This window comes from Bos indicus x Bos taurus, chromosome 15 (assembly GCF_003369695.1).
Source record: "Bos indicus x Bos taurus breed Angus x Brahman F1 hybrid chromosome 15, Bos_hybrid_MaternalHap_v2.0, whole genome shotgun sequence".
In the NCBI taxonomy this organism is placed as follows: Eukaryota; Metazoa; Chordata; class Mammalia; order Artiodactyla; family Bovidae; genus Bos; species Bos indicus x Bos taurus.
The window spans coordinates 20,674,629-20,699,404 of NC_040090.1; the positions used below are offsets into that span (position 1 = coordinate 20,674,629).

General features: G+C 37.6%; 2 protein-coding genes across 3 annotated transcripts in view; one reads left to right on the top strand and one right to left on the bottom strand.

Annotated features, from left to right (window-relative positions):
• The window catches only part of CCDC73 (coiled-coil domain containing 73), a 106,003-nt gene extending 99,323 nt beyond the window's left edge, over nucleotides 1-6,680 (top strand). Inside the window, exons 16-17 of the mRNA XM_027561965.1 lie at nucleotides 1,181-1,314; nucleotides 6,001-6,680. Coding sequence (XP_027417766.1) covers nucleotides 1,181-1,314; nucleotides 6,001-6,213 — 347 coding nt within the window. The 3' untranslated portion in view covers nucleotides 6,214-6,680. The remainder of the gene's footprint in view (nucleotides 1-1,180; nucleotides 1,315-6,000) is intronic.
• Nucleotides 6,628-24,069, bottom strand: EIF3M (eukaryotic translation initiation factor 3 subunit M). Of its 2 annotated transcripts, XM_027562730.1 has the most exons (11): nucleotides 23,934-24,069; nucleotides 21,363-21,495; nucleotides 20,487-20,625; nucleotides 20,111-20,234; nucleotides 19,916-20,010; nucleotides 13,991-14,074; nucleotides 12,953-13,052; nucleotides 12,310-12,391; nucleotides 8,725-8,868; nucleotides 7,492-7,552; nucleotides 6,628-6,818 (listed from the first exon to the last, which is right to left on the bottom strand). In XM_027562730.1, exons 1-11 carry the CDS (start codon nucleotides 23,973-23,975, stop codon nucleotides 6,698-6,700), a joined length of 1,125 nt encoding a protein of 374 aa, XP_027418531.1. In that variant the 5' UTR covers nucleotides 23,976-24,069; the 3' UTR covers nucleotides 6,628-6,697. The 2 variants fall into 2 exon arrangements, with proteins under 2 accessions (XP_027418531.1, XP_027418532.1); XM_027562731.1 differs by lacking the exon at nucleotides 7,492-7,552.
• Between the last annotated feature and the right edge of the window lie 707 nt (nucleotides 24,070-24,776).

Here is a 24,776-nt window from a genome sequence, read left to right on the forward strand (position 1 = left end):
CAAAGAAATATTTGGGGCTTCCCTGGTAGCTTGGATGGTAAAGCATCTGCCTACAATGAGGGAGACCTGGGTTCGATCCCTGGGTCTGGAAGATCCCCTGGAGAAGGAAATGGCAACCCACTCCAGTATTCATGCCTAGAAAATCCCATGGACCAAGGAGCATGGGCTACAGCCCACAGGGTCACAAAGAGTTGGACACGACTGAGCGACTTCTCTCTTCTTTGCCTGTTTAACAATATGCATTTAGACCCATTACAGAAATATGGCTTATTAGGAAAGCTTTGCATGGCCCCTCTGACTTTAACAGGCTTCTTTTAAAAAGGAAATTGAGAAAATTTTAAAAAGAAGTGGGAATTAAAAGCAAAGCAAGTATATCTTATTTGAATGGAGAAGTAATTAGGGAAAAATACAAAACACAAAAACACTGTAAAATCTCATTTCACAAACTCATTTTCCTAATATAATAAAATGCATTAACTTCAGATTCCATTAATTTTGTCTGTCAAATGCAGCAGTTTAATGCTGTTAGTCAATGGACAGATCTAACATTTACCATTTTCTTACAAGTCTTTCCTTCTAAATTAAATCTCAGTGATAGGATGCAAGGAGAGATGACTAAAATTCTATAGTAATTCAACTTGTAAAATACTCAGACTCATAAAAGATACTCCTAAATATCTTTTAGCCTTCAAAGACATGTTGCTCTAAATTGTTATCTATTTATTAAAACACAGTGACCCCCTACTAGACAGCCCTTTGTTGGCCTTCTTATAGTCAATTTCTTTTAAATATAACTTAGAAATCTTTCAGTTGGTTCAGACTTTTCCCTTTGTATTAGTAAAATGTTTACTATATAAATGTTTATATGCATAGGCAGTCCAGTAACCAGGGGAATAAGGATAACATTTTAATGTATGTTATATTGTTTGAGAAGATCCTAACACTGTGTCACTGGTGGTAATGTGAAATCAGCAGGTTTTTGAAAGTAGCAATAAAATGTTTTCTGAAATGAAGTACCTAATGTAAGAGCAAAGTCTATGAAAACCAGTATTCAATATAAGAATATAGAAATTGTTACTTTTAAAATACCAAAGCATGGGATCAGAGAAAAACAAGTTTAGTCACTAAAATGAGTCCCTGGAGAATAAAATTCAGTTGTCATTTCCTCTTTGTCAACCAGATACTACCAGCATTAACAGAGTTGCTGACACTTTGAATAACTCAAGTATCCATCCAGATCCCAGGGGAGAGCCCAGTGAAGAGAGGAATGCAATTGCAAAGACTTTTTATGATTCTTCTTTTCCCACAGAACATGTAAGTCAATTAAAAATATTGCCGAGCAGACCTTAGTGAGCTAATTCTACAGATATGTGTAGAACTGTATGCATCTGGATGGTTTAAGACCTAACTGATCTCCAAAATAATATCAAGAGGGCAACATGGCACCATTTTTCACAATTAAGGTTGATGGAAAACAGCAGGAAAAAGTCACAGTGTATAAATCAAATAGATATAATCCAGCCTGTTTGGGGAAGGAGAGTGTGAGGTAGTGTATCATGTACTTCTATTTTTTAGTCACCTAAATTTAGGAATAGTGGCATTTGAGCATTTACTTATTTAAACTATTAAAAAATAGTTGACTCATTTGAGCATTTTACATTATAATAAAAGCTGTCTTAAGTTGTTTTTAACAGTGCTTAAAGGTAATTTATATTATTTTCAGAAATTGACTATTCCAAAGGAAGAAATTTGTCTATTTTAAATTATTTCAATTAAAACACAGTATGTGAAAGGATCAAATATTCATAAGTATATGATATCAAGTATGGATATAAATATTAAGCAAAGTATTTGTAGACGTTATATGGCTCCAAGAGTCCATTTGTCATATGAAAAGCAACTAACTACAATCGACAGGTTTTTGTTGGGTTTTTTTGGAAAATTTCTAAGTTTTTAAACTTAAGTGTGCAAAACTTCAGTGCAAAAATGGCTGTATTGTTCAAAGTCTAAAAAACAAATACAGCTGCTATAAGGAACCCAAAAAGGTTAGGAAAAATGACAAAAAAGCAACTGCATAGTCACTGTATATTTTAAATGTTAAAGATGCACATTAAACAACTTTTTTGAGCACTGTTACAAAGTGAAAATCATAGCAGTAACACAGCCTTATGAGTAAGTTTCTAATAGTACATTTTATTTCCATTTTTAAATTTGAGAAACCTCAAGTAAGGTAGCCTAACTGTCCCTTTGGGAAAGTTGAAACTAAAATCAGGATCTGCGTTTTTCACCTTTGCATAATTGAGCTCAAAACCAAATCATTTCAGCTTGATGTGCAAATGTTCAATCTTTAAACTGTGGTGACAAATGCACAGTAGACTAGGCACTGGGAAATCTAAGTTCTGACCTTTAGCTAATTGGGTAAGTCATAGAATCAAATCAAAAGCAAAAAGAGGCTTGAGTATCAAAGGTAGACATCCATTCTGATTGGGTTGAATACTTAACACTTCTAACATAATTGTTCTATTTTCAAACAGTTTAAGGGTATGATGGAAATTTCACATCGCCCTTTCAAGCCCATTTTTATTTAAAAAAAAAGAAAAAAACCCAATAGGTAAGTTCTTTGTAGTGCATCCCTAATGCTTTTTCTGTAATTAGTTAAGAATTTCTAAAATTTAAAATTTTGAAGAAATATTCCCACAACAGCTTTAAAACCATATTGAGGCAGTGACACAAATGTGAAATAATTTTCCAGAGCGTTAAGAACAGTTTGCAGTGGACTTAGACTAGGTATCTTGGCTGTTACATGCTACATTCTCAATTTTTCTTCTCAATTTTTGTTAATAGAAAAGTCTCTTCTAAAAATACTGGTGTGGGGAACACACACTAACTGTCTGTTTAGAAAAGTGATCATCACTTGGTGTCAAGTAATGTGCTCTGTATCATTGTCCCAGCTGATGCTTGGTTACCAGTTAACATTTAACATGGGACAAATTTAAAAGCAGGTGAGCTCTTTTGCTTAGTCTACTGAAAAGGCTGTGATCCCTGGATTAAACAAGACCAAGCTAACCTCTTTTACTTATCCTTTTCTACATCACAGGCTGTTGAATGACAGCTCATGGGCCATATGCAGCCTATTGCCTTGATTCTGACAACAGTAAAAGCTTATCAGAACAGCCACACCCATGCCTTCACCTGTAGTTCTACGGCTGCTTTTGTGTTAGTGACACAGTTGTGAGGGAGGCCACTTGGCCCACAAAGCCAAAAATGTTTACTCTGGCTCTTTTACAGCAAAAGTTTGCCAACTCTTGTTCTAAACGAAAAGTGAATTTTATGAAGACTTATGGCCAGAAAGGGAATATAAGTTCTTTAACTTTTTCAACATATTTTTATGTATACTGTCCGCATCAGTCTTGTAAAATTCTGGGTAGTTACATTATGAGTTAATTCACTTTTCTCCTGTAGACCCAGAGTAATGTTTTTTTTTTTATTCTTAGAGGGGGTTCGGTTGGCAGCCTGCTGCAATCTTGATTACACATAGGAATGAGGATGGGAGAGAGGGGCCAGAGTAAGCAGTCACTTGTTTACACATTCAGTATTAGGTTCATTCAGAATTTTAAAATGTAACCACAGGCTTAAAGAAAGAGGACTACTGCTACTAGGCTGGGGAAAATTTTAGGCTAAAGAGCAGATCTTTTGAGTCAGGCAGAAAGAGGTGAAGAGGTGATTTTTTAAGAAGGAAAGGAAGGAGCAAAGATATATGGCAACATGTGTATAACTAGAATTACTGCTGTAGGCTGCAAAACCTAAGTTAAGCTAAATAGGACAAGTTAAGTGTAAACTATAAAATTATATCCTGCTTCTCTCTATGGCCAATCCTTGCTTCTGCCCCTCCCACTAAGTAGGAAAAAGGGAAGTGTAATGTGTGAATGTCTCCCTCCTTTTTCCATCAAGTCAAAGATACAGATTTTGGGAAATTGGGTAGTTTGTACTTGGTGTCAAAGCACCAAGATGTTTCTAGCATTTTGTTGGCAAAACAGGACCATTATGTCATACAGATCATCACATCATTTTACTCCAAAATTAGTAGCAACCTAGCTTTGGATTTGGTCTACTTCTGTTAACTATTCTCAGTATTGCATGAGGCCGACACACTACCCACGCATGGATGGCTTTAATTCATTTTGGCTCTGTGAGCCACACAAGGTATGTTGAACACTTACAAGCCAGACATTATGAAAAATACATATTTATGTGCATTTTATCCAGCTACTCTTTACAGAATAGCATTTTGTAACTAAAAGAATCTGATGAGAAAACTGAGGTCCACAGAAGTTAAATGAATTGCGTAAGGTCTCCTGGTGGTCCTTTGTTGATACTTTTGTTTTCATCTGTTATTTCACAAAAACATAGGCAATGAGACAGACATGAACCCAGCATCACTAAGGATCAGAGGCTAAGACTCTGAGGAGACTGGCGGTTGACTAGAATTCGCAGGAACCAAACAGAGCAGTCCAAAAGGACACATCCTTTAGGGAACTGAGATAAATGTAAATATTTAAATGCAGTTTAAAAAATTGTTACTGTATGATCTCACTTTGAAAATACATTACAAAAATATGCCACTTTTAACAGATTGGAAAATACTTTAATGTAAGGGCAGTACTCAAAGATCTTCACAAAGATTTATGAACAAATGACCTTCATTATAACTTAATAACAGTAAACATTTTCCAACAACTCAAATGTCCAACAATATATTAAATTACGGAACATGGAGTATGATGGAGCCATGGTCTTTCTAGAGGGAAATGTTAAAAATGTTTTTAACCCAGCATAGACAATCATATAAATGATCCAGATTTTTAAAAACTATATATAGAGAAGAGTCTAGGATATTTATATCAAAATGTTTAATGGTGGTGAATACTGGGTAATTTTAATCAAATTCTTATTCTGTTCTGTACTTCAAAAATATATTCCCATTCAAGAAAAGATTTTATCTGAGAATCTAAGAAGACCATAAAAGATTTTTTTCAAAAATTGAATTTTGTCACACCCTGCAGCTTGTGGGGAATTCCCTGACCAAGAACTGAACCCGTGCTCCCTGCAGTGTAAATGCAAAGTCTTAACCATTTGCACCACCAGGGAAGCCCTCAAATTTATTTCTGATAGGGATAAACTGGAAACATGTCAACAATAGGTCCTAGTTGAATTATCACACATCCATAAGAAGTGTCTTGCAGCACTGACATTTGCTTATGAGAAGTCTGTACTGTATAGGAAACAATTCAGAAGGAAAAACTGATATAAAATTCTACAGCATGGTCAACATTAAAATATAGATGATTTTTAGTTTCTTTACACTTTTCTGTTTTCTAAACTTGTAGTTAATTATTTTATATTCAGAAAAAACCTTAAAAATACTTCTTTAACATAGTATTAGAAGTGTGACCCAATGTGGTGCCTTGGAAACACACCAACTTAACACCTCATTGCGCTTTCCTGTTTCTCCAACAATGGTGCTCTGAAGCCTAAGAGGAAACCTGAAGTAAAAGGCAGTTTCTATATGGCAGTTTACTTCCGTTAGCATTTAAAAATTTCCCCAGCCTTGATAGAAGATACAAAACATAGACTTGTTTGGGAAGGGCAGGGGAGTAGCAGACAAAACAGATTTTAATCTGCATTGTTTTAAATATGTTTTCTTTCAAAGAAAGCTTAAGACCTTTAAGAAAACATTTGTGGTATCTCTGGAGTATATCTTGAAGAGCTACTTGAAGATCTTGAAGAGCTACTACATAAGCCTACAAATTCACAGTTTATAGTTTTTTTTTTGGTGCCAAAATTACTAGGGTGGTAGCTGGAAAATAGCCAAGACAACAGTGGGTTTTTATCACATACCCCTAATTGCAAAGGCTGAAGGATTTTCTTTAAATGCTTATTGATGACTGGTTAGAAAATGAGTAATAATTTCAGTGGTAAAACAAGTTTGGTATTTCCTAGGTGAAAACAAAGCCTCTGAAATCAACTCCGCTACAAAGCCATTTTCAGGCAATCAAGATTAAAAATACTGATTCAGATGTGTCTTCTGGTGAAGATGACTGGCAGCACTTGGTAACAAATCAAATAAATGAAATTGAAAAGTTTCTAAGCTTAGAAAATAACAACCAACCTAAAAAAAGAAAAGCAGAAGAGATGGCAGAAAAAACAGATTAAAATAATGGTGATAAATGCTTTCAGAGTGAATTATTTAGTTGAAATATTGATGTGGTATCAATTGGAATACAATTTATATCTAAAGCTTTATAGTTGTACTCACTTTACCAACTTTTTTCTTTGATGAAATTATATTACTGTTGTGTTTTCACTCAATAAATGCTTCATTTAAGATAGCTAAGATTGCAAGGTTTGATATTAGCACTGAATGAATGTTAGCATTTAATTCCCTTTAGTTAAATTTGTCTTTCCTCCATATACTCAAAGCTCTTGGTGCATCTCAAACCCCTTCCTTACAGAACACAACATATGTATTATACAAAATAGACAGTGACCCTTTGTGATTTATTACTTTGTATGCTCTGAAGATGGTTATTTCTTTTAAATATGAGACAATAAATGTCCAGACTGTAGTCAGATTTTAGCCTATATTTTACTATGATTTAGATTTTCCAAAAAGAGCAAAACTATACAGCATAAAAATTCAGGTGTCAGAAAGACTCAAAAGGCTGTTTTTCACTTTGTTCAAATTTTGTTTCCAGGCATTAAGTGTGTCATAGAGTTGCTGCCACTGCTGTTTTCCAAATGTCCGATGTGTGCTATGACTGGAAAAATTAAAAATAAAGTTATTAGTCAACCTTTTGTCCTTTGGTATTCTTTTATAATACAATACACTTGTATCTAGTTAAAACAGCAAGGTTAAATATATATAGGAGACAATATAGAGTTGTAAAAATGACTATAGGTTTTTTAAAACAAAACAAAACAAAAAAACCTTTATTTGCCATACTAATCCTAAACCAGGCTTCCCTTGTGGCTCAGCTGGTAAAGAATCTGCCTGTAATATCAGAGACCTGGGTTCAATTCCTGGGTTGGGAAGATCCCCTGGAGAAGGGAAAAGCTACCCACTCCAGTATTCTGGCCTGGAGAGTTCCACGGACTGTATAGTTCATGGGGTCGCAAAGAGTTGGACACAACTGAGCGACTTTCACTATTCACACTAATCCTAAACCATCTATTTTCCTGAACTACATAAACCAGACACAGAAGTCATTAGTATTCTAGCCAGTGCTGAGCCATTAAATGAAATGTGCTGGAAAATAGGACTCTTTCATTAAATAAGCTAATCACATTCAGTCTGAACTTTAATAAAATTATGATAAATAGGAACTATTTAACTACAGTCAACTGATAAGAATACACCTTGGTTCTCTATAAACATTTAAGTGAAATAGAATAAACTGTTCTACAAAATGCTGCAAAGTATTAGTGTCTTACCTGACAACAACTTTTCTCTGGGTTTGATCAATTTTGCAGTAGACCATTTTAGTTCTTACAGCTAGAAAAAGGATGTTTTACATGACTTATTATATGGAAAAATTCCCAAGGAAAACAGTCTAAAGCATGAAACTGTGACCAAGTAAACCATAATAAAACTTTACAGTTTCCCAACACTATTTTACAAACTGGCTCTTTGAAGCGCAGCAGTATGATACAACCAAAAGGAAGGCCACATATATTTGTCCTCTGGTTTGCTGCACCTATCTGTATTAAATATCACATAACGATTTTCAGTAAGAATTCTAGTGTTCATCCTGAAATCACAAAACAGAGGAGGCAGGAAACAGTTTCTTAATAAGGTATTATAGGACTGTTTGAGACTTAAGAGCATTCCAATGAAACAATGTCAATAGTTCCGTGCATTTTATTAATCTTAAAAAATCCTAATTACATTGCACTTTATAAGGCAATTATTAAGGCTTCCCAGCCAACACAGGAGACCTAAGAGACATGGGTTTGATCCCTGGGTTGGGAAAATCCCCTGGGGAAGGAAATGGCAACCTAATCCAGTTTCTTGCCTGGAAAATTTCATGGGACAGAGGAGCCTGGTGGGCTACAGTCCACGGGGTTGCGAAGAATGGGATGTGACTGAGCACAGCACACAATATAATTATTGGAGGTCCTATTCCTAGGCCAATCACAAAAATGTGATAATGGTTAGTATTTTCAGATCATTTACTGAGCTGGCACATGCATTAATTACAGGCATTAATTTATTTAATCTAAACAACCACAAATTAACTCCTACATTCATGTTTCACAGCTGAAGGCCTAGTCTCAAACACAGGTTTAATACTAAAATCTAGGCTCTTAACCACTACAATATACCACCGCCCTAAAGGCCTTTTGTTCTACATGACTTCAAGGAATAGATACACACCAAAAACCAAATGTGCTCATTCAGTCGTGTCCGACCCTTTGTGACCCTATGGATTGTAGCCTGACAGGCTCCTCTGTCCACGGAATTCTCCAGGCAAGAATATTAGAGTGGGTTGCCATTTCCTTCTCCAAAAAAAACCACAAAGCAACTTACTGAATGTAATCCCACTGAATTTTCCAGTACTACAAATATAATCTGCTCAACTACTAAACTCAGTTTCAGGATTAAAAATCTTATGTTTCATAGGATAGAAGGAAATTCTAGAAAAGAAAATGTTCCAATTGCCTTACCATCAATAACAAATGCTTCAACATCATCAGCTCCAATCTGAAGTTCTTGTTGCATTGTGTCAAAAGAAATTTCTTTATTTTCCACGGCCATTCCCATAAAAGTAAGCAGTCTCATTTTTGCCATATTCTGTTCATGCAGTAGGCCTGAGAAACACAGCAGTGAAGCCAGATAAGCATCCATACTAATTACAGCCCTGCATGGTAACAACGCTTCTGTAAAATTGTGTCAGTGTTAATTTTCACAAACCTTCTTGTATTTGCAAACCATAAACTGACCCTACAATCATATTATGGAGCATTTAAAATTATTTTTCTATAACTACGTTTCTTTATTACTTCAGTGCCACAGGTGACACATTCAATGTTAAGATCAGGCTATAAAATGGTATTTTTAGGCCCTAAACATTTTGCACATTTTCTATTTTTAGTATTTATTTTATATATCTTAGGAGATAAAGTATACAAAATACATTTCATAAAGAACATTCTCATTAAACTAAATTACTTAAAACTTATTTTTACTAATAAGCTCTTCATTTAAACACAGGATTCTGTATCTATTGATACTTAACTGTTTTCTGTGTTACTGGTAAGCATGGAATTTTAAAATATTTTAACATACATTCAGTTATGAAAACATTAAATTTCTCTTTAGACCACTTGGGATTTAATACTTAAAAGTCAAACTGCAGAAGTATATATTTAACATTTACAGGTTTAAAATGATTAGTACTAGATAAAGTAATAGTGATAACCTGTTCTTTTTAAGGCAAAAGTAGAAAACTACAAATAATTCAAATTTTGCCTTATAATTTCTAATGAAATATTGTAATTATTCGGATCACAAACAACTGTCAGACCTAAAAGCAAACTACCTAGTCCCCATCCTTTCTCTTTAAAAAAATTAAAATTGAGGAGTAAGATTAAGTGACTTACTTATTGGTACAAAGTGGCAGTACTAGGCCTAAAAAACAAGTTCATTTACAAAACAACTAGAAATACAAATATATACAAATCCTGAATACCCAAACTATCTATTTCTAAACAGAAGCCGAATTATAACACACAGATTACTCTTATTTCATGTTAATTTCTTAAAACATTTCTAAAGTTAATTTAGAAATACTCACACATTCCTTTTCTCTGAACTTTCAAATTATGTAAACTCAGCGAATGACACACTCTAGTAATTAAGAGCCTCAAGTCTGTACTGGTAAAAAAGTTCTAAGTACTCCATAAATAAATTTGAAATTTATAACAATATTAGCAGAAGACTAGGGAAGCCCATTAATATAGGACATAATTGTTAATTAGCTGTAATTATGATGCAGGCTTTCTATTTGGCACTGATTCAACAAAAACATGATCATCATAACTCAAATGAATGAGGTACCCAAGTAAGTATTGCTAAGCAGATTTAATGGAAACCTACAAGCATCAAAAAATCAATTAGTGCACATTAACCCTAATTAACAAATGCAAATTAGATGCTGATTAACTTTCTGAAGCAAGAAGGTAGCAACTGGACAACACTAGATTACATGTGGACATGTTAGGGCAATTCAGTTGACACAAGTCGTGCTACTGTTGGCCCAAGCTGTCCGTTAATAAAACGAAGTGTTCTGAGAATAACTGATGCCACCTGTGGCATCTACACATTTATAATCCGACTTTCAGCTGTAATAACATCTTAATACATTTAAAACCCAAAAATAAACATTTAATATGATGTTTTTCTCCAAAACATCTTTTACAAACAAATTACTAATAAATGATTGCTAATCTGCATAGATTGTGACAAACAAAAGGCCAAACAGGGAATCTGATTTGTGGTTTACACAGAAATTATGTTTTTCCTATCACAGAGAACAAATACAAAGTTTATTTGTATACAATATTTGTTAATATAAGAAAATTCCTTAACATTACCAGTTCTATGGACATACATATTGGCCTCTTTTAATATGATAAAATGATAGGAATTCCTAAAATTTCTAAGATATAATTTAAAATACTAATGAAATTAAATTTATTTTACTGCTACTCCTTGTGCAGTTACAAGCTTACCATAAATCAAAAAACTTATCAGAGGGAAGATTATTTCTCAAATGAATTATGTAAAACCATGGTCTAACTCATGGAAATCTGCATTTAAAAACACTTCAAACTGATGTTTAAAACAAAGAACCAAATTTAAAGTCTTTAGGATTCTTGTTCTCAAAATCAAACTATGAAGCCAGTAAAGTATGAGTTAAAGACTTGTAGAAAGCTGTGCTTTGTTTCATGAAAGTAGATTACCTTCAACGAGGAAGTCACAGTGTTCTGTGTCATATTTCAATTTTAAAGTTATAAAAAAATCTAATTTTATGGAAACATTTATTCATTACTAATATGTCAAAACCTTAATGCAGTAATAAAAAAATGTGCATCATTGAGCAATTTCTGCATTGTCACTGACCCCTGTCTTAAAATGCTGCAATATAGAAAACGTAATTTTAATGCATGCAATAGCTTATGAACCAGTGCTCCTTTGAAACAGTCAATTACACATCAATGGGGGAGTGTCAAAGTGTTAATTACTACTCCTTTTTCTTTGGTGCGTAAATAAAGAGGTTGCTGACATTAACATTCCATCACATAACTTCATGCCACAAAACAAATTAACTGGGACAGAATGTGGTTTTCTGGGTCTAGTGCACCTGGCAAAGCACTGCACACAAACACACTTGCATCTACTTTATCTTGGTGTATTTCAAACGCCTTATTATGTTCAGGATAATTCAATCTTCCCCAATTCCAATGGCTGCACAAAAGTTATAGGTGACAGAAATTAATGATTACCAAATTGAGGACTAATAGTATAATCAAAGTAGATTATAAATGTATTCTTTATCTACACTTCAACCAACCAGGAAGACTAAATTCAATTTTAATATGGAAAATTACAACTGGCCTTTGTGTTCTGATCATCGTCCAGTAGAAAAACTAAGCACCTTAGCTTTATTTGTCTTCACTCTCTAAAAAACGGAGTTTTAGAACAATTAAACCTGTTCAACTACAGATTTCCTAAGGTTTCTCTTTTTAATTTTAGCCATGTTAAAAACATGCTCCAGAAAGAAAACACTGAATATATATGCAGTCTGCTCAATGAAGATGAGTAAGATTCAATTCAGCAACATTTACTGAACTCTGTTGGTCTAGAAAGAAAACTTCAAGATAAAAATCACAAAGCTTAAACTTACTATGCTGTCTTCAACAAACTGTCACACAAAATCACCATAACTCCACATCTAACTTCATCTACAGCTTCACTTAGATCTGCTTAGGAATACAGTATACTTTGTTCATTGGGGGCAGTGATGGAGAACCAAGTCTAAGACTGTATTAGAAGGAAAAAAGCTATCTGCTACAATTATGTGACTGTGGCTTTTTAAAAGAAGTACCAAAAATTTCAATCACCATGCATCTAAGGAATAAGATACACCACTGGTTAGGGTAATCTACACATAAGGCCATGATTGTATTTTCTCAATCATACATTCCTATCTCTCCCTACCCCTCCAAAGAATATTCCCCAAAACTTACCAAGTGAATCAATGAAGTCTTTATTATTCTGATAAAACTTGACATATGATGCCAATTTAGCACTCACAAAAATGGTTAAAAGCTATACAAATAAAGACAAAAAAAACAGAATCAAGATTTATTCTAGCTATTTAGGACACTGACTCCCAGCAAGGAGACTCTACATTTCAATCTGTTTGATCAAATTACCATGTAAATCTGCTTTCATCAAATTCACTTAAGATGAAAGAATCAGTAAATACAATGAGCTCTAAATGATTTACCCCAAAAGATGGCAGTAATGACGTAGTACTAAAAGAAAATAATCCGTAATGTATTTATACTAGAAAAGTGCATTCATGTGCTTTTAAATATCAGACTTATTTTCCTAATTGGGGGCTAGCAGACACTATATAAATGAAGAAATTTGTATTCTCTAAGTTCATAATAGAGAAGATGAAGGAAAGAAAGGAAGAACAGGAGTGTTCAGCAGCGGAGAAAAGCTAAATGTTAGTCCTAAATTTCAGTCTGTTCCTGATAAAAAATGAATAAATAGTTCTCTTTCTAGATTTCTCTGAGTTGTGTCCATTAATACAAAGAGTTCTGGGTTCAGTATGTTAGATTGAGGAGAAAACACTTTTCACATTAAGGATAAATTACTTACATCATGAATAAGCTCGCCTTCCAAAAACTTGACTGGTTTTAACGTAAGAAGATGGTCAAAAAGGAATGCATTTGGATCTTTCAATGCTCGCACAATACACCTTAGTTAGAAAACAAAATCAAAGCTCAGAGTCTTGAAATTCAGGTACATTTCACTAGCTTTGCAGACTGCAAAATATATTCAATTAAGTGAAATATCTAAGAGTTTGATATACATGGCATAAAAAAATTACAAAACGGGTTAAAACAGGCCAATAAATTGATCAGTGACGCCTGTTTTAACCAAATTATTCAGACAAAAACATAGTTGAAGAGAAAGCACCACCAAAATAAAGAATAAAATAGCAATATTTTACCATTTATGTCAGACATTAAGTGCTTTAACATATATTATCTTATTTCATCCTCACAGCACCCTGAGACACTTAACAGTATTATCAAGCCCACTTTACCAAAGATGAAACAAGCTCAGAAAAGAACATGCCTGGTTTTAAGGGCTAATTAAGTGGTCAAGTATTTGAATGCAGGCATTCTAACCTGAGTCGACGACGATCTTTTCCACTAACTACCCTTTCTACCAACATCCATTATATACAAGTTCTTGGGAAGCAATAACCCTATGAAGAAATTACCACAATTTCCATTCCATAGAGTTAAAAAACTGATCCTACTCTTATCGCTACTAAATAGACCTAAAAGTGCTTGAAGCAGTTCTCGTTAGCAATAAGTTAATTTTTATACAAATGAAACCTTTCCCCACCAAACCAAGATCAAGTTCTACTACTCAGGTTGGGAACCCCAATTGCAGGAATACCCCAAATAGCAAACACTATATGGCTACTTCACATGCATTCTGTGGTTCTTTCAATACCCAATCTTGAATTTTGGTAGCTACATTAGAATCATCAAGAAGCATGTGCTATCAAATGCCTTGGATCACTGGTGGATGCAGGCATGACCTCCACTATATGACCAAATACTCTAGCTTGCCTCTGCCCCAGTGACGACAGCCCTCACTGGAACACATGGTAAACATTACCTGTGGGCATCAACTCGAGCCTGGGAAGCATTGTCCTCCGTGTAACTGCCTAACAATTCCACCATAACTTTTGATGCGGCATCACTAAAAAGAAATACAACTTTAGGAACTTCAGAGTGTCATTACTGCCATTCATTCATTAAAAAATATTTACTAAGTGCCAATATTGTGCTGATGATACACATACACTGGTGACTCAGAGACACAGTTCTTCTCTATGGAAAGTCATGAACTTTCCTTCTAGTAGGAAAGAGAAACAACTAAGGAAAAATAACAATTAACAAGTACGTGCCATAAAGGAAAATGGTGATGTTATACAGTAATAGGGAGAAGGCAATGGAACCCCACTCCAGTACTCTTGCCTGGGGAATCCCATGGATGGAGGAGCCTGGTGGGCTGCAGTCCATGGGGTCGCAAAGAGTCAGACACGACTGAGTGACTTCACTTTCACTTTTTACTTTCATGCATTGGAGAAGGAAATGGCAACCCACTCCAGTGTTCTTGCCTGGAGAATCCCAGGGACAGGGGAGCCTGGTGGGCTGCCATCTATGGGGTCGCACAGAGTCGGACATGACTGAAGGGACTTAGCAGCAGCAGCAGCATACAGTAATAAGAGTTGAGAGAGGAAAGAGCAGGCTATTTCATACAGAGTGAGCAGGGAAAGTCTCTCTCTGAGGAAATGACACGTAAGCTGAGATCTGAAGGATGTAAAATAATTGGCTATGAAGAGTATTGGAGGTGGGAGGCAGGGGCTGGATGACTTTCCAGGCAGAGAAGACAAGCTATAAAAAGGCCTAGAGGAGAAAAAGTTTTTTTGTCTGAGAATAGTACGGCTGAACCTGAGCCAACACCAGATATTTAAATAACTCCACTAATGACACCCTTCCAATTAAATCACCCCCAGAATTATATGATCAATTTTGACTGCAGTGAAAAGTACAAAATAATTAAATGCATCAGCTCAATCTGAACTTAGAAAATGTTTACCTTCACCGTTTATTTCTTCTTTTAAACTGATAAAATCTTCAGCCAGTTACAGAAAGCTTCAGTTTGCTAAGTAGGAGAAATACCCTTTTCATTTGCTAAAAACCCTTCTCTTCTCCCCACATCTGGATTCAACCTGGATAAAATCAGTAAGAGCTATACCATTTATTTTTAAAAAGTTAAATGACATTCTAAAACTTCCCACAAAACTAAGGTTCAAATATATTACCTTGTTGGGGGGAGTGGGAGGAAGGCTGTATATATATATATATATATATATACACTTATGGCTGAATTCATGTTGTACAGCAGAGAGAACACTGTAAAACAATCACCCTCCAATTTAAAAAACAAATTACTATCCTGTGATACACTGCAAGCACGGGCACACTTTCCAGTTTTAACAGCCACAGTATACTTCAGTCGAATACATCTTTTTAAAGAAAATCTGAATTCACAAATATCAAATAGTCCATTTAAAGAGCACAGTATCTGACATATTAAAGGCCTCCGAAGGTATCACACAATTTGCACTCATCAACCACCAATATGAATAAAATCAGGAAGGAGGCACCAATAAGTGTAAGCATTTCTTACTAAGAGGGCAAGGTAACTCCCAAGAAGCAAAAACAACAAAATGACCATTTTCTGTGTACTAGGCAAAAACCAAATCTTAAAACTTAAAGCAGCAGCATGACAGAAATTTACAGAGTTTAAATAAGTATCCTCTCCTAGTTCCTTAAGCATGGGGAGCATTCACCGACTCAGGGCCCATCAGTGCCCAAGACCTTGGGAATGCAATGGTGGGCAGACAAGGTTGCTAACCTTCCCTGAGCTTTACTGCTTTGTGGTTTAGTCACTAAGGCGTGTCCAACTCTTCTGCTATTCCACGGACTGTAGCCCGCCAGGCTCCTTTGTCCATGGGACTTCCCAGGCAAAGATACTGGAGTGCACTGCCATTTCCTTCTCTAAGGGATCTTCCCAATCCAGGGATCGAGCCTACGTCTCGTGTCTCCCGCACTGGTAGGTGGACTCTCTACCACCGCACCACCTGGAAGCCCTCACTGAGCCTACATCCTCATAAAGCTCTTAGCTGAGGGTACAAGGCGCCATGTGAGTGGAGGGCACTGTAAGTACAGGAGGAGCACTTCAGGCAGAGTGAAGGAGCTGAGTGTGGGTCTAGACCACATAGAGGCCAGCTTTCCACAAAGCACCAGGCAAATATTTTGGCTTTAGAGGTCACAGTCTCTACCTCAACTATTCAAATCTTGGCGAAAGCAGACATAGATAATACATAAAAATGTAAATATGGGCATGTTCCAATAAAATTTTATGGACACTGAAATTTGCATTTCATATAATGGCCACATTTTAAGAAATAGCCTTTTTTTGACTCCCCAACCCCACCCCAATCAATCAGTTAAAAATGTAAAAACCATTCTTAGCTTGTAGAACATATAAGAACAAGTTCCAGCCTCTCTGGTCCAGACTGGGAAAGAGCATGGTGCTTTTGTATCTGACACAGTTCACTATGTCTAGAGTATGATAACCAAGAGGAAGAGTATGTGGGTGGGTGTGGGTGTGCATAAAAAAGAGGAGGAGAGAAATGGAGGGAGGGAGTATCTATATAGAGAAAGCAAACTTTTTGTAGTTTGTCACTGCACCATACAAAAATGGCAAGATTATTGTCACATTCGCCACGTCACACTACAGCAATAAACGGAAGCCCACGTCAGAAAGGACTTCTGTATCAGACTAAGAATTTTGTACTGTACCCTAAAGAAAATGTAAACCTGAAGAATCATATGCTGAAATTTGTTTCACTGTAAATAGAATAAACAGAAGATGACTTCAAGATGTCTAGCTAGGAAAATAGACTAATTCAGAGAGAGAAAACAGTAATTCATTTTGGTCATACTGAGTTTGAGGCAACTGTGTGTGCTCAGTCACTCAATCACGTCTGACTGTTTGTGACCTCATGGACTGTGGCCCACCAGGCTCCTCTGTCCGTGGGGATTCTCTAAGCAAGAAAACTGGAGTGGGTTGCCATGCCCTCCCCAAAGGGAATCTTCCCAATCCAGGGATTGAACCCAGGTCTCCTGCATTGCAGGCGGATTCTTTACTGTCTGACTCACCAAGGCCAGGCCGAAACTAAATAGAAACAGGTGGAAATCAGCTGAACATAAAGACCTAAAGTTCAGAAGAGAAGCTGGGTTGAAAGCCTGGGAAGGGCATACACGCTATAGTTCCATAAACCACCGCTTCATATTGCCTTACGTCACTGCTTCTTACATCTACTGCTGTTGCAACACGTTCGTTTTCCAGAAATAGTCATCATTCACCTAGCACATACATACTGAGTGCCTACTCTTGTCAGACACTGCCCTAGCAATGAACAAAAAGTTAAGGCCCTTGTGAAACTTACATTCTGGTGGGGACTAACAGATAATAAACATTACAACATAGAAGGTCAGTTAATAATAAGTGCAATGGGAGCGATAATAAAAGAGGGAAGGTAGGGGGGAAGCAACGCAAGGGTAGAGGAATGTTGTTATTTTCAGAGACAGCCAAAGGCCTTTCCAATGAGGCAACAACTGAGCAGATCTGAAGAAGGGAGGGAGCCACAAATGAGTTGTGAATGAAGCGAGACTCTAGACAGAAGCCCCAGAAGTCAACTGAAGGAAGCGTTTCAACAGGGAAAGAATGCTCACCTGTGACAAATGCTGCAGGTATTTCTTCATACGTTAACATTAGGGTGTGTCTAGGAGGGGACGGATGGGTACTGATGTCCTATCTCAATTTCTCTGAGAACTAGCTTTGGGATTCTTTAGAAGGTGACCTTAGTTACTTCCTTTTTATGAATAAAAGACTGAGGATCTACTAAATAGCAATCAGAGACACCACCCAATGAGTAGTCATCAACGACATACATCATTTTAAACGACTGTACCAGAAGAAAAAGACTAATTTTTTAAGATGAGCTTGAAAAAAGTGAAAAGGATAATGACAGGAATAAAATATCTAATATTCACTGAGTGCTTTCTTAATAATAAAACCACTGTTTTAAGAACTTCGTGTATATCTTATTTAATCTTTCCAATAATGCTATTGGGTACTGCTGCTGCTGCTGCTAAGTCGCTTCAGTCATGTCCGACTCTGTGCGACCCCATAGACGGCAGCCCACCAGGCTCCCCCGTCCCTGGGATTCTCCAAGCAAGAACACTGGAGTGGGTTGCCATTTCCTTCTCCAATGCATGAAAGTGAAAAGTGAAAGTGAAGTCGCTCAGTCGTGTCCAACTTTTAGCGACCCCATGGACTACAGCCCACCAGGCCCTCCATCCATGGGATTTTCCAGGCAAGAGTACTGGAGTGGGGTGCCATTGCCTTCTCCAGCTATTGGGTACATACTACTATTATTTCCATCTTGAAGTTGGAAATTGAGGTATACAGATTTATTTAGGGTCATACAGCTAGCCTGGAGGTTCAGATGGTAAAGAATCTGCCTGTAATGCAGGAGACCCGGCTTTGATCCCTGGGTTGGGAAGATCCCCTGGAGAAGGGAATGGCAACTTACCCTAGTATTCTTGCCTAGAGAATTCCATGGACAGGATCCTGGCAGGCTACAATCCATGGGATTGCAGAGTTGGACATGACTGAGCAACTAACACATAGCTAGTAGGAAGGCCAAGGTTCGAATCCCAGTAGTTTTATTCCACTGCCTACACATTTATAGTGTATATTAAAATACGGATTCCTTCTCCAGTAGCTTTCATGCCCTCCCTATTTGAAATGGTCTGATATAAAACTAACACTTATTGACAACTGGCTGGAATGCTGCCACAAGTGTGCAAGCATGTAACAGACAGTAGCCACTGATACAAAATGAAAAAGGCTATTAATGCAAAATCCCCTGCTTACTTCTTTTATAACAAAACACTGCAACTTTCACAACAAAAATATAATTTTCTCTTGTATTATTAAATGTAAATGGCCTGCAAAAACTTACATTAACGTAACAGAAACACTATTATTGATTTTCTCTAATATATCAAACACCCTAGCACTGAAAGCCACTAAAAATTGTGCAATAAAACTAAACTGAAGACTGATTACTTTTTCTAAAAGTTTTTAACCACTATGTGAAAAGAGAAATTGAAAAGCTAGGTCAAAATGGCAGGATTATCCTTCAATACTGATTCTAAAATCTGGGCCAAATCTATCATTTGGTTGCACTCATAACTGGCTGAGGAATAAATCTTTTGGGCATGCAGTTTGCTGGGCTAAATACAAGCCTTAGAAACTCAAGACCTTGCAAAAGCACAATAAGATTCAGTATAGTCTATTGCAAAGTTGGGCTTCCTTGGTAGCTCAGATGGTAAACGTCTGTCTGCAATGTGGGAGACCTGGGCTCGATCCCTGGGTTGGGAAGATCCTCTGGAGAAGGAACTGGCTACCCACTCCAGTATTCTTGCCTGGAAAAGCCCACGGACAGAGGGGCCTGGCTGGCTACAGTCAATGGAGTCACCACGAGTCGGACATGACTGAATGACTAACACTTTTCTTTCACTTTCATTGCAAAGTTTCACCTCAGGGACACTGTTTACATAGGAGACACTGACTAAGGGGAACTGACTGCTAGACCCTCACCACCATTAAACAAAAGCGACAGCACTACCCCGCACTAAGACATCAAAGCTTAGTCTAATTAAATAACTTAGTCTGATATTACACAGCTTTGGGATTAACAGCTGTACCAGTTTTAGGAAAGCAAGTTTTGCTTTTTAGAAAGTTTAAAGATGGGAAAAACTATTTCAAACTTTGCAGTTATCTTGAATTTAGTAGGTGAAATTTACACAGAGATTTATAGCACCTCCTCAGAGAACAAAGAAAGAGCAAAAGCACTTATCCTACTTGTCTTCACAGTGCATCAATTCTGAATACCTTTTCTTACAATCCACAAGTGCCTCATAAAGTAGTCTTAAAAGGGTGTGTTTTTTTTCAGTGGTGAGGTTCCAGTCAGAAATCCATTTTCTAACCTACAACGAGATTGACAAAAGGAGAAAATGCAGTGACATGGTGAACATATTTGCTTCTTATTTCTTATAAGCAGAACAAGTATTCCACATGGTAACTCACTTGATCCAGCTCAGTTGGAATATACTGGATGGCCCCACAAGATGCTGCCACTTTAATGAGGCTGCAATACACTGTATATCTTACAGGAGTATTCTTATCCATCCCATGGAAAAGGTTGCTTAGCCTGGTGAACAAACAATAAGGCAGTGCTTGAGATCAGTGACTATGCTGAGTACACTGAGGCCATCCGCCCTGACAACAAACTTCGCAGAGATACTGTCACGAACATCACACTGCAAGGAGGGAAATGGAGCCCAAGACACACCACCAATAAGCCACAGCTGAGAGTCAAGTTCTAGAATTCTGTTTACAAATAAACGACAGTAACATTGAAAACCCCATAGAAAAACTGAGCCTCTTTCAGTTCTTAACTTACAACTGCAGTCTCAGAGACGGACGTTCACCTTCCCGAAATTTGACCAGTTTCTCACATAGGCTTTCAATCAGAGCTTCTTGCTTATCTGGTTCCAGGATCAACAGGAGGGATACCACGCTGTTCATCACACTTTCAACATCTACACGTGTATGGATGACACAACAGTGATACTATAATATTTAATGTATTGAGTTAAATATGTATTTCCAGAATTTTAATATACCAAAGACCACTGAACTTAAAACTTAAAAAAACTAAAAAACAGAGAACACGTGAATTTAAAATAACCAGCTCTGTTGTACCATTATCATTCAGAAAACAACTTCCACATTTTATTAAACGAGGAAGAAGTTACTACCCAGGATCTGGTTTTCAACCAGTAAAACAGAAGACTGATTTACACGTCCTTATACTATACAGTTTCAGTTTTTACTGGCAAGATACTATTTATATGCCAAGTTTAATCTCAAACCTTAACCAGAGATTTTAGGACTCCTAATTTTCAAAATTTCCCATTTTATCTCAATAAGTAGAGGATGAGTCAAATGATTAGCTTTTCAATTACCTGAAATTGCCTCCCATTTGATACTGCAAACCTTATGAAGAGATTCGTATTTCTTCTTTAGTTCATTCTGAAATTACCAGTATTTACTGTGTGCAATAACACTCAAAAAACAGATGTGAAAAAGATGTTTTCTCAAAATAGGCTTACTTCACAGGTTTAACAGATGAGAATAAACTGAAAGTGTGTGCAAAGATTAAAAACAATGGTGCTTTTAAAGTTCTAAGGTCTAAAACAAAACAAATATAATTCCTAACAAAGTTTTTAAAAGTAGGTCTATGATTAGTAATAATACAAAAAATTTAAAAACAAACCTTTATCATCTTCCTTCAGACATACATCGCAGGCTTCAATAATCTGAGCTAAATCTACATGAAGTCCACCTTCTGAATTCTCTTCTGAAATTTCAGCTCCTTTAGACTTCAAATAAGCGCGAAGTTCAGCAGCCTGTTGAATCAAATAAGATTGTTCTATATTTATTAGATGAACTGTAAATTACAAAAGGCAAGCTCTAAAAGCATTCTGTCCTGTTTCTTAAAAAAATAATAAACAAAATGTGAATATCACATTTAATGATGACTTAAAATTATATTAAAGTTTCTCTCCCCAGCTCATCCACCATCAGTCTCAAAGGGCTCAGACGGTAAAGCGTCTGCCTACAATGCGGGAGACCCAGGTTCAATCCCTGGGTTGGGAGGATCTCCTGGAGAAGGCAATGGCAACCCACTCCAGTATTCTTGCCTGGAGAATCCCATGGACGGAGGAGCCTGGTAGGCTATAGCCCATGGGATCCAAAAGAGTCAGACATGACAGAGCAACTTCACTTCACCTCAAACAAGTAGCTACACAAACCCCCATTATGACCCCCACACTTATCACCTTCAGAATTTCTCTCACATGACCTATATATCCTGATGGATTTTCAGTATACAGCACAAGCCTTTCTAACATAGTCCAAGCTTTTTTGGGGGGCAAGTGGGGAAAGGGAATAAGTGATCTGTTTTAAAGAAGTGAAGTTTTATTGCTCAGGTCTATGTAACATGGATAATTTAAAAAGTTACACACATTACCCTGGTAAGGGAGTAATCATTTGTTAAGTAAATGTTTGAGGACCTATCTGAGATAAGCCCTGTGAGAGACATAAAAATAAGAAGACGCCTTTGAATGTCGCCCTTAATATAATGTTTCTATCAAATTGCATCTATGCATACCCGGATCAGAAAGCACTGTTGGGCCTATAAACACGTAACTACAGGACCACATCAAGTATTCAGGCATTTTCTACTCTAACGCACACATAATATTTAATAACTTATTCGAGGACTTGGATTTATGGCAGCTATACATGAATGTAAACGGTGTTTAAGATAATAAAGAAATGAAATGGAGATGCAGGGACACCACCAGCACATGTACAGGCATCACATTTCTAATCCCACAGCTATGTCTGGCCACCTAAGTACATGAAACCTGCAGATCTGACAGCGCAATCTTTTCAGATAACATAGAAACTTCACATGACTTGGTATAAACAAGATTTCATAAAACAAATCTCACCATTTCAGAGAGCATTAAAATACCACTGTATATTTCTCTATGAAGGAGACATAGTACGGTGCCCCCCTCTTTCTGCTTTACTTTCTGCTTTGCATGCACAAAGCAAACTATTCAATCAACACTTTGCTGTTTTCATCTGGCATCCCTACTGGTCACAGGTGGTTATTCTAATCGGAGAACTTGATGGAAGTTAAATTCCTGAAGCAATCATCTATTTACCCAAAAGGAATGGCTAGGGTGAAACAAGAACAGTAGCATAACCTAACTAGAAAAGACACTTTAATATAATCAATGGCAAAACTTCCTGCATCAACAACCCTTTTCCATTTAAAACAAAAACAAAAACCAAGTAACTTCTCTTTCCCCAATAACCTAATAGCCTATTGTTGATAACATGATCTCATTCCTCATCAGATAGGCTTTTTTTCCTTACACGTCTTTTCTAATAATGCTCAACTCCTTCCCTAGCTTTTTACCCCCCATTTTTCTTTCCCTTACTCTGCTCTTCAGGTCTGAAAGTTATCTTAGACTAGTAATGTTTTCTCTTCTATCGAAACCAAAATTTCCATGTTAGTAGAGTAGCAGAAAACTACAGAATGGCAACACTTAAAACTTCGGAGAATAGTTTTCAGTTCTGCAAAATTAACGAGAAACTCACTTCGAGTTTAGTTGAACTTGAGACTTCTCCGTTTAAAATGAGAAGCATTACCCATGCATACATACCAAAAAGCAAACAGAAACTTAAAAATATTAAGACCGTTCAACAGGTGTATGCCTCAAAAGTCTGGGGGTGGAACTGATGTTATGCTTTCAGAACTCTCACTCTTGCTCAAGTAAGACTATAAAATACAGTCTACATACGGTCACAAAGTAGTAAAGCCATCTTGATCTTTAGTACCAAATTTTCCCCTGAACTGCTTATGCCTTCTGAAGATTCGCCACCTCCCACTCCGGATGTGGCTGCATTTCGGGGACGGAGGCAGATACCCGTCTCAATGAGTCAAAAGTACTGTGTCGACAGACAGAAGTGACTACAGGCTGGAAGAGTCCCGACGCCAACCAGGAAGTAGGCTGTCGAGCCTGGGACCCAGCGCTGGGAGCGCCGGCGGGCGGGCTGGTGCAACTCCAGGCTCGCAACGTGCGCCCCTGCCTCTCGGCCTGCCCACTCCTGGGTGCGGAGGAGACAACCGCGGCTCTCGACTCCGGGGTTGGCTCCGCGGGGCAGCGTTCCGCCCGCCTGGCCCGGGCTCAACCCCGACTCGGCCCCTCACATCCCTGAGTCTACCCCCACCTCCCACCCTGGAGGCATCCGCGGTCCGGGAACACACCTGATCTTCCTCGCTGATGTCGATGAACGCCGGGACACTCATGGTGAACGCCCGGGCACCGTGGACGTTGCGCTCCCAAACCACGCCGACCGGAAAAGGGAGCTGGGCCGCGCGGCGGCGCCTCACAACTGCTTCCGGGTCACCCACCGCGGGTCTTGCGGGGCGGGGTCATCGACAAGGGCGGAACCACAGAGACCAATCCCAGCACGCATTCTGGCTGGGGGCGGGGCAGAGGGGAGCCGGGGCACGCTCAAGGGGCCTCCTCCCTGGACTGCCTCCAGCCGCCTGTAACTTCGGTAGTGGAGTTGCGGGCTGTGTTTCGAGTTGCTGCCGAGTTTGTGGCTCGCGGAGCCTACCTAGCATTTTGAAGTTTTAAGGCAATTTTTTTTCGACTTATAATTTAATCCACTTTTAAACCTTTATTGAGGGACTAAGTAGCAGGCAGTGCACTCTGCCCTGGGGATAGCAGAAGTTTTCAAGGTAAACTCCCGCACCAGCAGCTTACATTCAGTGGAGGCACACAGAACACAACAGTACGAAGTATATTAGAAATGCTGTCCTGGATGGCATCCTGATTAACAGCACAGGCTGCCGAATCGAGTTCCTTGGGGTGGAATCCCTGCTGTACCGTCTGATGGATTTGTGATTTGGGGTAATTGCTTAACCGCGGCGTTTCATCTTCCAGTTGGAAAAATAAAATCAAGTACTTACCTCTTGGTGGTATTGTGAGAACTAAGTAATAAATAAAGCAATTAAAACACGGTGAACTTTGGATGTCTTAGCTATTATTCAATAGTCACGTAACAGTTAACTGGCACTACTAAGAGAAAAGCAGAGAAAGGA